At 64.6% G+C, this 12,701-nt stretch overlaps 1 protein-coding gene across 2 annotated transcripts; it reads left to right on the top strand.

The window, feature by feature from the left end:
• The first annotated feature begins 493 nt into the window (after positions 1 to 493).
• GJC2 (gap junction protein gamma 2) lies at positions 494 to 9,719 on the top strand. Of its 2 annotated transcripts, none has more exons than XM_070571697.1 (2): positions 494 to 638; positions 7,430 to 9,719. In XM_070571697.1, the coding sequence occupies exon 2, from the start codon at positions 7,448 to 7,450 to the stop codon at positions 8,702 to 8,704; it is 1,257 nt and encodes a 418-aa protein (XP_070427798.1). In that variant the 5' UTR covers positions 494 to 638; positions 7,430 to 7,447; the 3' UTR covers positions 8,705 to 9,719. The 2 variants fall into 2 exon arrangements, with proteins under 2 accessions (XP_070427798.1, XP_070427797.1); XM_070571696.1 differs by lacking the exon at positions 494 to 638 and adding an exon at positions 6,265 to 6,371.
• The last annotated feature ends 2,982 nt before the right edge of the window (positions 9,720 to 12,701 follow it).

Raw genomic sequence — 12,701 nt, 5'->3', positions numbered from 1 at the left:
GCATTTCTGGGCTCAAGATGATCCTGGGCCTGGACGGGAGGTGCCCTGTGTGCTAGAGCCTGGCCTGTTCCTTTGCCTCCCCATGTGCCCCTCCAAGGCCGCTCGTCTCAGGCCAGAGCAGTGGGTGGGGTGGGGGGTGGGAGGCAGGGGCATCTGCCCAGCCCTAGCTGGGGCTTCCTGTGCTAGGGCTCAGGAGGATGGTGGATACAGACAGGAGGCGGGCGGCCCAGGCGGAAACAGCCGGGGAGGCTGGGCCCCGTCCAACAGCCCAGATGCACAGAGGAGGCTGGCGGGAGCTGAGCCTAGATGTGGGATGGTGGCAGAGGGATGCTGGACAGCCCCCCAGGCCTGAGGGCAGGTGAAGTGGGGCCCCGCTGCCTCTGACCTGCTGTGCAGCTGGCGGAGGCAGCTTACTTCTCTGGGCCCTGTCCAGCCGCAGGGACAATCAGGGATTCAGACCCCAAGCCTTGAGGGGAACAATGGAGCCTTGAAGGCCCTCCCTCCGCATTGTGCTTGGTGGTGAGAGGTGGCCCGCGGCCGGACTCTGCGCTCAGCTGGGCGCACACCCTCGGGAGGACCAGTATCCAGCCGGCAGGTGGAAGGGCTCAGAGAGACTCACACTTCCTGGCCTGGAAAAGGTACAGTGTTGCATGGAGACCCTCCCCTCTGGGCCCGGGGTCCCAGCCGTCCAGGCTCGCCTCTCCTAGAACGGTGCATCTCAGGAGATGACAGGTGCTGGGCCTGGCTAGGCCACTGTCTGTTCTGAGGGTCTGTCCATCTCAGGCCCAGTGCCTTCATGGGCAGGCCCTGACTGCTGGGTGTTCGGGCGGCAAGACCTGAGGGAGGAGGAAGAGGCAGAAGTCTGGGCCCCAGCCGCGGGGTTTGTTCAGACCCGGTGGTGAGCAGGGGAAGGGGAGCGCACCCAGCACCGCCCCCAGCAGCTGGGGCCCCTCAGGCGGTGCAGGACGGGCCAGCCCACGCCAGCTAGGCAGCTGCAATGTGTCCAGAGCCTGGGGCCTCAGGCTGCTCAGGCCTGGGGGAGGCTGGGGAGCCCCACCTCCCACACATGGGCAGGTGGCTTGGGTGGGCACACCTGCCTCCTGTCCATGCTGCTCTTGGACCGGTCTCGTCCGGCCTCACTGTGGCCTGGGCTTCCTTCTCTTAAATCCTCTGGGGTACCTGCTAGGTCTGAGGTCCTCGAGTCTGGGCCCCAGGAGTCAGCAAAGCAGAACAGACTCCTGTTCTCCAAGAGGTGCCCCCAATGTGTCACAGACGTGAGTGAGGGGCCCACGTGGGGGTTGTGGGCAGCAGCCAGTGGAGGATGGGGTGTGGAGTGGGTGGGCGGGGTAGCCAGTGACCTGCACAGGGGAGGGCCGCGCCTGCCTGGGCCTGTGGTGCATTGGGCTGTGGGGGGAGCAGGGGGTGCGGGAGGGTGTCCCAGGCAGGATGGGGCACCCGGGGCCGCGACAGGAGGGCTAGCAACATGGTGCCACGTGCTGAGAAAGGTGGGGCGCAGGCCACGTGGCCCTGCTAAGGGCGGTCTTGGCAGTGTGGGGGTGTGGGGCAGCACGTGGGGGGTCCTGGTGTGGCCTCCCCTGCCCCTCTTCTGAGCCTCTGCAGCAGCAGCCCCAGGCCCAGACCACCCCCCACCACCCCACCACCCCAACGGCAGGAAGGCCCCTCACCTGCAGGGTTCCTGGCTGGGGCTGAGCAGAGAGGGGTCCCTGTGTCTTCAATAGGTTCCCTACCCCCTCAGGGTCCCCCGAGGACACAGCCCAAGGCCACCGCGGCCACAGAGGGCAGCAGTTGCTGCCCATCCAGCCACTGGCAGCTCTGTGGTCCCTGGGAGGGAAGCCTCCCACCCTCCCCAGAGCTCAGCTGTCGCTCAGGTCCCTTCATCCTCGGCATCTGCTGAGCACCTGTGTGACGGAGCAGCTCACCCGGGAGGGCTTAGAGGGGGCTTCCGGGAGGAAGGCCCTGCAGGGTCGGGGGGTGGGGGTGGGGGGAGGTAGGGAAAGCGTGTGCGCGCCTGTGTGTGAGAGGGAGTCAGACGTGGACAGGTCAGCTCTGCGGTGGGTGGGAGAAGGTCAGGAAGGTCAGGAAGGTTCAGAGGGGCCTGTGAGGATGGGGCTTTGCTCTGAGAGCCCGGGGCTCCCTGGGACCCACCCAGGAGGTGTGAGGACCCCGCCTTGGGCTGCTTGCAGGGAGAGAGCCTGGGGGGAGCCTGGGGGTCTGGGCTGGAGGCTGGAGGCGTGAGACTGGTGGGTGTCCACACTGAGTGGGAGGCACTCTGTGCTCTGGAGCTGCTAGGGGCAGGAGGATGTGGCACAGGGTCCCTAGCCCTGGGGTTAGGGTCCTGGGTGGCTGGTGTGCACACCCCCACTGGGCAAGGGGGTCCAGGCAGAACACGGCTGGAGCATGCAGGACGGGGTCCAGGGGCCGTGGAGGGCCGTGGAGGGCAGTGGAGGACAGAACCCCATAGAGCCACTGCAGAGCAACCAAGTTGAGGCCGGGTCGGTGTTTCCTCTGTGCTGGACGTGCAGCAGGGAGGCTGAGGGTGGGCGAGCGCTGCGGCCCGCCCTCTACTTGAGGACTGTTCCCCTCCAAGCCCCTCGGCCGGTGGGTGGGCTGCAGCAGGAGGGAGGAGCCCTGGGTGGGTGTGGGGCAGGCCTGGGGCTCTGAGCTGAGCCCACTGTGACTCCTGGGGCTTGGGTGTGGGTGAGGGGCCGCCCCATGTCCTCAGGGAGGGGAGGAGGTGCCCGAGATGCTGTGCTGTCATGCCCGAGGGTTTCCAGGGAAGGGCCCCCCTGGCCACTGGGTGAGCTGAGCATGGTGACAGGGGAGGGGGGTCGGCCCGTGGGCAGCCCCCCTCAGCCAGAGGAATCCCGCTGCCCAAGGGGGCACGTGGGAGGAAGCGGGGCCAGGATGGGAAGGAAATGGCTGGGCAGGCCCTGGCTCCCAGCCCTTGACCCCCCAGGACCTTTGTTCCGACCCAGGGGTGAGAGGGACTTGGAGGGAGAGAGCCCTCTGTCCCTCCTGCAGAGGCCACTCTGCCAGTGCCAGGACCGGGTGTGGCAGACCTGGCTCACCCCAGGACTGGCCATCCTGGCGCCCGCTGGAGCCCAGGTGTCTGCTGTGGCTGCCCTGTCCCCAACTCCACACCCTTTGCTGACTGCTCCTAGGCCTTCCTCTCCCACACCCTGACCCCCAAACGTCGTCCTGGATCCCTAGTGGCCACTCACTCTGACGCGGGGCTGTGGGTGAGAGTCCCTCTGAATCAAAGTCCCTGCGGATGCCGGCACACCTCCCCTTCTGCGGCCCTACAGAGCCTCTCCCACCCACCTTTGTGTTGAGGTCCCCCCATGCCCTGAGGCCAGGACAGGGCACCAGCCAAAGTCCCTGCTCCATGCTGTGACTTCAGACAGAAGTGCGCGCGGGGGGTGGGAGACGAGCAGGGGAGGGGCTCCAAGTAACTGGCAGAAGCTTTTCCAAAGAAGGTCTTCACTGACAACACTCGTGTTTACAGAGGGGCTGTGGGGTCCAGGCAGAGTCCACATGCCCCCACATGCCCCACACCCCCAAGCCCAGGTCCCCCGTGGCTCGCTCCTCACAACACACCAGCATCGAAGCATCCTCAGCAACCAGAGCACACACTGCCCTGGTCCCTCCTCCTCCCTGTGTCCATCTGTCCCTCTGTCCATGCCTGTGTCCTCTGTCCCTGTGTCCATCTGTCCCTGTGTCCATCTGTCCCTGTGTCCATCTGTCCCTGTGTCCGTCTGTTCCTGTGTCCTGTGTCCATCCCTATGTCCGCTGTCCCTGTGTCCATCTGTCCCTGTGTCCTCTGTCCCAGGCCCCTCCAGAGTCCCAGGGGCGCCTCTCCTGGACCACTCCGGGCCGTGGCCGTCTCCTAGACTCCGCTTGTCTGTTGACCTTGATGGGTGGTATTTCATAGGAGCCCCATTAGGGAGTCTCTTGTTGTCTCATGCTGGCTGGGTGAGGGCTGGAGGAAGGCCCTGCTCATCCTAGCAAGATGCGCTCCCCGCCTGGCTGCTCACGGCACCGGGTGGACCTCAGCCCCCAGGCGAGTATTGTTCTGGTCCCCTGCCTCCTGCCACAGCCCCAAGGAGCATCACATCCCCTGTGTGCCGCTGCGCCTGCAGGGGTCATTCACGGCTCCCTCCCCCGTTTAGTCATCTACTCAGTCATTTGTGTCAGTGTGGACGCATACTTGTTTCATACCTGGGTTAATGACGTATGCCAACCTGTAATACTACGTTATTCACTCAATTGCCAAAATTGACCCAGCTTTGGATGCTGGGGAGCTCCTTCCGTGAGCTCCCGCGTCCCTTTGAGATGCCCATCGGTGAGTGTGTGTGAGTGTGCAGATGTGCACGCACCTGTGTGCCACCACTCCTGACTGGCCCTGTGAGAGTTCCTGCTGCCAGCAATGCTGCTGCTCCTGGAGAGTGGGACCGAGGTGTGCTCGCTGTGTGGGGCCTTTTCCCCAGGGGGCCTTTCACTGACACGAGGGAATACACACCCGTGTGTGTGCACATGGATATGCACATGTCTACACTGTTCTCTGTGTCCGTGCCCATGTCAAGCTGAATGCAGTTCAGACTCACGTCTCCCAAGCTGACCCACGACCACGTGGGGCGTTCCGGCCCCTCCCCTCGCCTGCCTGTGACCCCCCACGCCCTGACATCCTGGGCCACCTCCCATCCTGTGGTGGCTCAGTCCGAGTGCTTGCATAGTGGGTGGCGGGATGCGGGGGAGCCTGCGGCGCAGGCTGGAGGAGGGCCCGGCAGGCACCGTGCAGAGCCTCCAGCAGGGCTGGGCTCAGCCTGTGTGGGAGTAGATAGGGTGCAGGTGGGGCCAGGCATGCTTGGCGTTTTACTCCAAAGCCAACCAAGTCCCGGGAGCGCGGGAGGCGGGTCAGTGGGCCTCCAGAGTGCCTGGCGGAGCAGGTCCAGTCCAGGGTTTGCTGATGGAGCCCAGGAGGTGCGGGCCAGAGAGCTGTCCAGGATAGGCCCAGCTGTGCCGGAAGCCGCTTTGGAGGGAGGTTTGGGGATTGGTCCGGGGAGCTGAGGGTGCCTGCAGGCATCCACATCGGAGCTTAGGAGCAGCACTGCTAGAGATGTGGACTGGGGGCCCCGCGACCAGCCCCAGGGCTCTTCCAGGCCAGAGCTAGTCATCACCAGCCCCTGACTGCAGGAAGATGGTGCCCTGCCTGCATGTGTGATGCAGGCCCTGCACACGTGTGTACACAGCACGTGGGTGTGGGCCCAGGTTCTGAAGAGCCAGAGCCTCTGCCCTCCCTCCAGCACCCCCCCCCCCAGGCTGCCTGAGCTTCCCCAGGCGCTGGGGCAGGAGGAGAGGCTCGCCCCTCCCCACTGCTGTCACCAGCTCGGACCCTTGGAGCTGACCGCCTGCAGACCCACCCTCTCCTCCTTCTGCATTCAGTCTCTGAGCTCTGAGCACAGGTGGGGGGCCCCGGGGCAGGGTCTGCCCAGTGCCATGCTAAAGCCGATCTTCAGAGTCCCCTGCGTGTATCTGGTCTTGAGTGTGCGAGAGCATTTACACTGAGGGAATTGGCAAACACTACAACCAAGCACCCCCCACCCGCCCGCCCCTGAGCCAGGTGTTAAATCTGACTGCACACCACCCTCAGCCCCCAGGGGCCCGGACCCTCCTCCTCCATTTCTCCACTGGGCTCCGTCTTGGGAGGGGGAGGGGGGCGCTCTGCCGTCCCTTTTCTGGGTTCTTTGCGGGGGACCGTGGGCCTCAGTGGCCTGTGATGTGAGAGTGTCGACGTCAGGGGCTAGACAGGTCCTGGAAGAGAGTTGAGGTTAGGCTGGAGGAAGAGCAGCCAGCCCAGGGCCGTGAGGGGGTCCAAGCCCCTCCTGCAGGAATGGCAGGCCCCCGTGTGTCCACAGCGCTGGAGGGCTGGGCATGTGCCAGTCTGTGGGCATCTGTGAGTGTGCATGTGCAAGCCTGCATGCATTTGTGTACCTGAGTCCACGTGCAGGGTGATTGTGTGCACGTGTGTTTATAAGTGTGTGTGTGTGCATGTGAGTGCATGCGTACACCTGCGTGTGTGTGTGTCTGTGCATCTGTGAATGTTTGCATGTGTGTAGCTCTGAGAGGGGCGCTGCACACAGTTGTGAGGAAGTGGGGTCACTTCCCCAGGAACCCTGGCTGCCCCTTCTTCCTGCCCCCAGGAGAGCGGCCCCAGCTGCATAAAGAGGGCCTGCAGCTCTGCCGCTCCATCCCACACCTGCCCAGGCTGTCTCCCAGGCCGGTTCCAGGAGGGAGGGGGCCAGACACATCAGGCACTCAGGGGTCTCCTGCCCCAAACTACCCAGGAGCAGGTACTGGCCTTGGCCGTGAAGGAGGGGGGCGGGCGTTGGAAGGCAGGAGCCCCCTCCCTGGAGGCACGTGAGGACGGGGGCGCGTGGCCCTGCCTGCAGAGCCCCTTCTCCTGGGCAAAGGACCACCCAGGGCTCAGCTGGTCTGGCCTGTGGTGGGACGTGGTGAGTGGTGCCGTGGCTGTCCCTGAGTGTCCCAGGTACCTTACGGTGTCTGTGCACCTCGCTGAACACGGTCCTTTCCTGGGCAGACACCTGGCCTCACCCTGCCCCCAGCCGACATCTTGGCTTTGAGGACACGAGGGTGCCCCAGGGAGTGTGGCAGCAGTCCCTGGTGCAGCAAGATGGGGACAGGGGCAGGGGTGTATGAAGAAGCACGAGGGTCCTTCGTGGAGGCGGAGGGACAAGAGCCCCTGTGCAGGGTGTGGAGGAAAGCAGGCAGGGCACACTGTTGGTGAGCCTGGGGGCATGGGGGCTGGAGCTGGGGGGTGGGGGTTGATGGGGCACTGGAGTGGCCTACGAGCTGGGGAGGGGGAGGGCTTGGGGGCTGGGCAGGCCGGGGGCCTCTGGGATGCTGGGAATTGAATTCCATGGGATCCTTTCCAGCGACCTGGGCGCTGCAGAGAGTGTGTGGGGTGGAGACCGCAGATACATCTGGGCTGAGGCTGCATGGCCTCGAGACTCTGAGCGGGGCTGGCCTCAGCTTCCTCGGCTGACCCACGAATGTGGCTCACGCAGCAGACTCCCTGTGCTCCTAGGCTGGGGCCGGGTCCCTGAAGGGGAGTGGCTTGCACCAAACCAGGCTTTCCTGGGGGTCTGGGAGAGGGCAGGAAAGGCTGGCACGGCTCCAGGCCACGTGGACCTGGGTCGGGTCTGGGGGCGGGGCGAGGTGGGTGCTCAGCGGGAGCGAGGCGGCCTGTCCTCTGCCCGCGGGGCCCCGGCCTCTCCCTGCACCCATCCCACGAGCAGGGTCAGGACCTGGGCGGGGCCACGCTCCTGGAGGCGGCGAGTTCCCCGCTGGGCCTGACCCGGCCCGGGTTGAGCTCCTCGTGGTCCTGCAGGTCCTGTCCCCAGCCCCTATGACCAACATGAGCTGGAGCTTCCTGACGCGGCTGCTGGAGGAGATCCACAACCACTCCACATTCGTGGGCAAGGTGTGGCTCACGGTGCTGGTGGTCTTCCGCATCGTGCTCACAGCCGTGGGCGGCGAGTCCATCTACTCGGACGAGCAGACCAAGTTCATGTGCAACACGCGGCAGCCGGGCTGCGACAACGTGTGCTACGACGCCTTCGCGCCCCTGTCCCACGTGCGCTTCTGGGTCTTCCAGATTGTGGTCATCTCCACGCCCTCCGTCATGTACCTGGGCTACGCGGTGCACCGCCTGGCCCGCGCCTCGCTTCACGAGGGCCGCCGCGCGCCCCGCCGCCGCGCGCCGCCGCCGCCGCCCCCCAACCCCGGCTGGCCCGAGCCCGCTGGCCTGGCCGAGGAGGAGCCTATGCTGGGCCTGGGCGAGGAGGACGAGGAGCCGGGGGTGGCCGAGGGGCTGGGCGACGAGGACGAGGCGGAGGACGTGAGCGCGGCCAAGGGCACGGGCGGGGACGCCAAGGGCGCGGGGGCCCCAGGCCCAGCTGGGCCCCACGACGGGCGGCGGCGCATCCAGCGCGAGGGCCTGATGCGCGTGTACGTGGCCCAGCTGGTGGCGCGCGCCGCCTTCGAGGTGGCCTTCCTGGTGGGCCAGTACCTGCTGTACGGTTTCGAGGTGCGGCCTTTCTTCCGGTGCAGCCGCCAGCCCTGCCCGCACGTGGTCGACTGCTTCGTATCGCGGCCCACCGAGAAGACAGTCTTCTTGTTGGTCATGTACGTGGTCAGCTGCCTCTGCCTGCTGCTCAACCTCTGCGAGATGGCGCACCTGGGCCTAGGCAGCGCGCAGGACGCGGTGCGCGCCCGTCGTCCACCACCCACGGTCTCCGGCCCCGCGCCGCGCCCACCGCCCTGCGCGCTGCCCGCCGCGCCCGGCCTGGCCGGCCCGCCCGACTACAGCCTGGTGGTGCGCGCGGCGGAGCGCGCGCGCGCCCACGACCAGGACCTGGCTGGCCTGGCGCTGCAGGCGCTGCGAGACGGGCGCGCGCTCGGGGACCGCGACAGCCCGCCCTGCCCCGGCCTCCCCACGGCCGCCCGGGGGCCACCGAGGCCCGGCGCCCCCGCCTCCGGGTCGGGGAGTGCCACGTCGGGGGGCACGGGCGGCGGCCAGGGCCGGCCGGGCGCCAAGCCCAGGGCGGGCTCCGAGAAGGGTAGTGCCAGCAGCAGGGAGGGGAAGACCACCGTGTGGATCTGAGGTCCCGCCCTCGCGGCTCTCCAACTCCCTCCGAGCCAGCGCTCGGGGTCGGAGCCCTGGGTGAAGGCTGGGGACTGGACGAGCTGGGCGCAGAGCACAACCAGCCCTCCGCCTCCTCCTCCTCCTCTTCCTCCTTGGCCCACCGCCTACCCTCCTGGGAGGACAAAGGCAGCCCTGCTCTGCGCCGCTGCCCCTCCCTCCTGAGCCCCCTCTCTGCCAGGAGAGGAGGGGGAGGGAGGCCTGGGAACCACAAAGGGTCTCCAGCTCTGATCCAAAACCTGAGGGCGGGCGGCACAGTGGCTGGGGCACTGCCCACCCCCTTTCCCACGAGCCTCACTGAACCCTGGCCACGGCCTCAGGACAAGGGGTCTGGCCAGGCAGGGCTCCTCACCCCACAGCGCGCTCCCCAGCAGCAGCTCCTATGTGATGCCCAGGGGTGTCTGGCCAGGGCATTGGGAAGTACTGTGTTTGTTCCCCCTCCCTGCAGCTAAGGGGGCTTCTCCCCAGCACCCACCCCCAGCTGGCGGTCTGGTTCCTGCAGAGCTGGAAGCAGTCCCAGGTCTTCCTCCTAGAAAGGGAAAACGAGGCCCTGGAGGTGGGACCCCAGTGCCCAGCCCGTCTGCACCTCCTCGTGGGTGGCTGTGCTGGGCCCAGAGCCGAGCTGCCTGGTCCTCCTCCGGCAACTGCGGGGGCCTGCGCTCTACTCAGTTCCCTGCCCAGACAGAACTGGGGCAAGGCCCTGGAGGGGCCTAGGGTGGACGGGTCCACGTCCTTTGAGACTCTGCGCCCACTGGGGCAGCCCTTTTCTCTGGGACACACTTGAAGTTCCGCCAAGACGCTAGCCACCTTGAGGGTGGTGGCCTTGTCAGGTGGTGGTCAGGGCTGTGGCTTTGCTGTGCTGGGGGACGACGCTCCGTGGCTCCCAGCTACGGCCTCTGTGCCTTCCAGCCCCCTCCCTAATTCAGACACAGCATCCAAAACAAAGGAAGTAAAATAAAACTGACTTGTTTACGACCGTGTGTGCATGCACGTGTAGTGTATCTGTGCCTGTGGTGTACACACGTGTGGTGTTGGTGAGTATGCATGCATGTCTGTGCATGTGCATGTGTGTTCGTGTAGTGTGTATGCACATGTGTGTGCCTGTCCATCACTGGCCTCTGAGGAGACACGGCTCCCCTTCAGGCAGGCTGGGAGAGCAGGGCCGAAGCCCAAGCCCCCGCAGCTCCTCAGACTCGCTGGTGCTGGTCAGTGCCAGGCAGCAGCCAGGAAGGGCACAGCCCAGCACACAGATGGCGAGAGCAAAGAGCTCGGCCAGCTCGCACCAGAGCCCAAGCTCAGCCTGCAGCTCAGAGGACAGAAGGGCAGTCCAGTCTCAAGCCCCAACACTATCTGGACGCTGGCCAAAGCCTGCAGCCTGACGGGGAGAGGTGGGCACAGTAAGGGGATCAGCTGCTGCCAGCATGGAGCCACATCGGTCAAAACTTTGGGGACCCCAGCTGTCTACCAGCCTTCCTCAGGCCCAAGGCAGGCCCTGACAGCCACTCCCAGCCAACAGACTCTCTCTGGGTCCCGGGGCCAAGCTCCAAGCCTGGGCTGAGCCCCAACCCTAAACTTAGCCTTCTGGTCAGAAGCCAACTGCGTGCTGAGTCCCTCTCCTCCATGGGGCCTGACTAGCTGAGCCCTGCCCCCAGGTGAGCCCTGCCCCTGAGTGAGCCCTGCCCCGAGGTCAGCTCTTGCCCCAGGTGAGCCCTGCCCCCTGGTGATCTCTCCCCCTGGGTGAGCCCTGCCCCCAGGTAAGCCTTAGGCCCAGGAGAGCCATGACCCCAGGTGAGCTCTGCCCCCTGGTGAGCCCTGACCCCAGGTGAGCCTTAGGCTTAGGAGAGCCCCCTCACAGGTGAGCCCTGCCCTCACGCAGTCCTGCACGGGGATGCTGGCAGTTTCAGAGGGAGAGAAAATCCAGATCTGGAGCAGGGACTCACTGCCCACCTCTCCAGTAGAGGGAGGTCTGCGAATGTGCCAGCCCCGGAGTGGGGACTGGGGGCTGGGGCCGTGCGGTGGGTATGGTGCTGTCTGGCCTGGTGAGTGGCAGAGCTGGCGGTGGACTCCTGCTGATGAGGATTTTTAGGCTGCTTAATTTTAAAATGGTTTATGATGAGGATTTTTAGGCTGGTTACTTTTAAAACTGCAGATGAGAAGCAGGCTCCGAGGACTGGAATTTTGCTTGCCCTTTTGAGAGACATTTGCGTTTGTGAAGGAAGGGGAGGTGACCTTGTAGGGACCGGAAATTGGCCACCCCAAGATATGTCTCTTTGGCATCAGGATTGTTTGGGGCTGATTGCTTTTGATAAACTGGGACAGGGAAGGAGGCTCTGGAGAATGGAACTTGCCCTTGTTGAGACACATTTACATTTGTAAGGTAAATCTCTATCTGTAAAAGGTGCCTCCCTCTCTGTACCAGGAAGAAGAAGAGAGATGACCTTGTCCCTAGAAGCTCTTAATGGGGAAGGCAAGAACTTAAGTTGGTTGCGTCTGGCAATCTCATGTAACTGGTTTAGGGTGGCGGCTTCTGACCTTTCTAACCTTTACTTAATCCGATTTTATTCTTCTCTAAAAGTCATGGGATCACCCAATGACCAGACCCCACCTGCACTGATACCATTTTAACTTTTTTTCATGTTCTTTCCTTTGTCTTGTAAAGAGATGAATCATATACCTATGCCTTAAATTTAGCCCTAACCCTCAGCTCGGGGCAGCAGCAGGAGCTCTGACTGCCCCCGGGTCCTGTCCCCACGCACCAGCTCTGCCTGCCCATGGGCTCTGTCCTCATGCCAGCGGGGGCAGCAGAAGCAGCGGCAGCAGAAGCTCTGACTGCCCATGGGTCCTGTCCCCATGCTATTCTAGTCTCTAAATAAAAGAGCACTACTGCCAGATCTTAAGAGTCTAAGAAATCTTTCTTTCGACTCCTCGGCTCACCAACCCCGCATCACTGCAAGGCAGCGAGGTTGGCCGGCACCCTGCCGCAGCCCCTCCACGGCCTCCCTGTCAGCCTCCTGGGGCCGGGTCTCCCCTCAGTGGAGGCCCTGGAGGACTTCAGGACCTTGGGGGGTCGGGGGCAGTCCGAGCTGGCCAGCTGGTGACTTTGGGGTTCAGAAACAGCCAGGGGCCGGTGAGGCCTGGTTGAGGATGCAGGTGCCCACCCCAGCAGCGCCTGGAGGCTGACCTCGATCTGAACTCAGCCTGCCCGCTTTGGGGCCATAAGGCCCCCCTGATGTGGACAGGTCCATGAGAGGTGGGAAGTGGGGTGCAGACTCCCCTACATCTGCCTGAAAAGAAGCCACGAAGCCGGCTGATGGGACGGCCCGGGCAGGTGTGTGCTGTGTGTGCTCAGGGAAGAACCTTCTGATTCCACTCAGCCTTCGTCCAGGGCAGGCTCCCCCAGCCACGGAGAGGGAACTTTAGGTCAAGCTTCAGGCCCTTTGGTTGGGATCACAGCCTCTCCCACGCGGGCTGAGCCAGTGCAGCCGCAGCCCAGGGGTCTGGGCCGGGCCAGCTCAGACTTCCTCACTCACTGAGCCAGTGGTCTTGCTGGGGCCTCTTGGAGACACCACCACCCGTGGAGACCTGGGGAGCCTTGGTCAGCTGGCCCCCTGGCCACACAGGAAGCCTCCCAGCCCCTCCCTGGCCTCTGCAGCCGCTGCCCGCTTCTTCTACCACGTCTAGCATCCGCCGCAACTCCAGCAACCGTGAAGCCCGTCGAGTCTCTCATCTTTGTCCGCTACTCCTCAGTGGTGCAGGTACAGTGTGCGGCAGCTGGGTCAGTGAGGGGATGACTCTGTCGGGCTGCTGGGGGCTGGCGTGCTGTGTGTCTGAGCACAGAAGGCAGATGGAGCTCAGGCAGTGGGTCCATGCCCAGTGGTCGGCCCAACACCAGTCTAGATGTCGCAGTGAAGGTGTGTCTTTTGTTTGTTTAGTTCTTTAGCTGAGGAAGATTCACCCT

The sequence above is a fragment of the Equus przewalskii genome, chromosome 13, assembly GCF_037783145.1.
Source record: "Equus przewalskii isolate Varuska chromosome 13, EquPr2, whole genome shotgun sequence".
In the NCBI taxonomy this organism is placed as follows: domain Eukaryota; kingdom Metazoa; phylum Chordata; class Mammalia; order Perissodactyla; family Equidae; genus Equus; species Equus przewalskii.
This window is presented reverse-complemented; position numbering and strand designations above follow the sequence as displayed.

What these genes read in the sequence shown, in the direction of transcription:
- GJC2 (XM_070571697.1), top strand. Translation starts at nt 7,448, where the DNA reads ATGACCAACATGAGCTGGAGCTTCCTGACGCGGCTGCTGGAGGAGATC.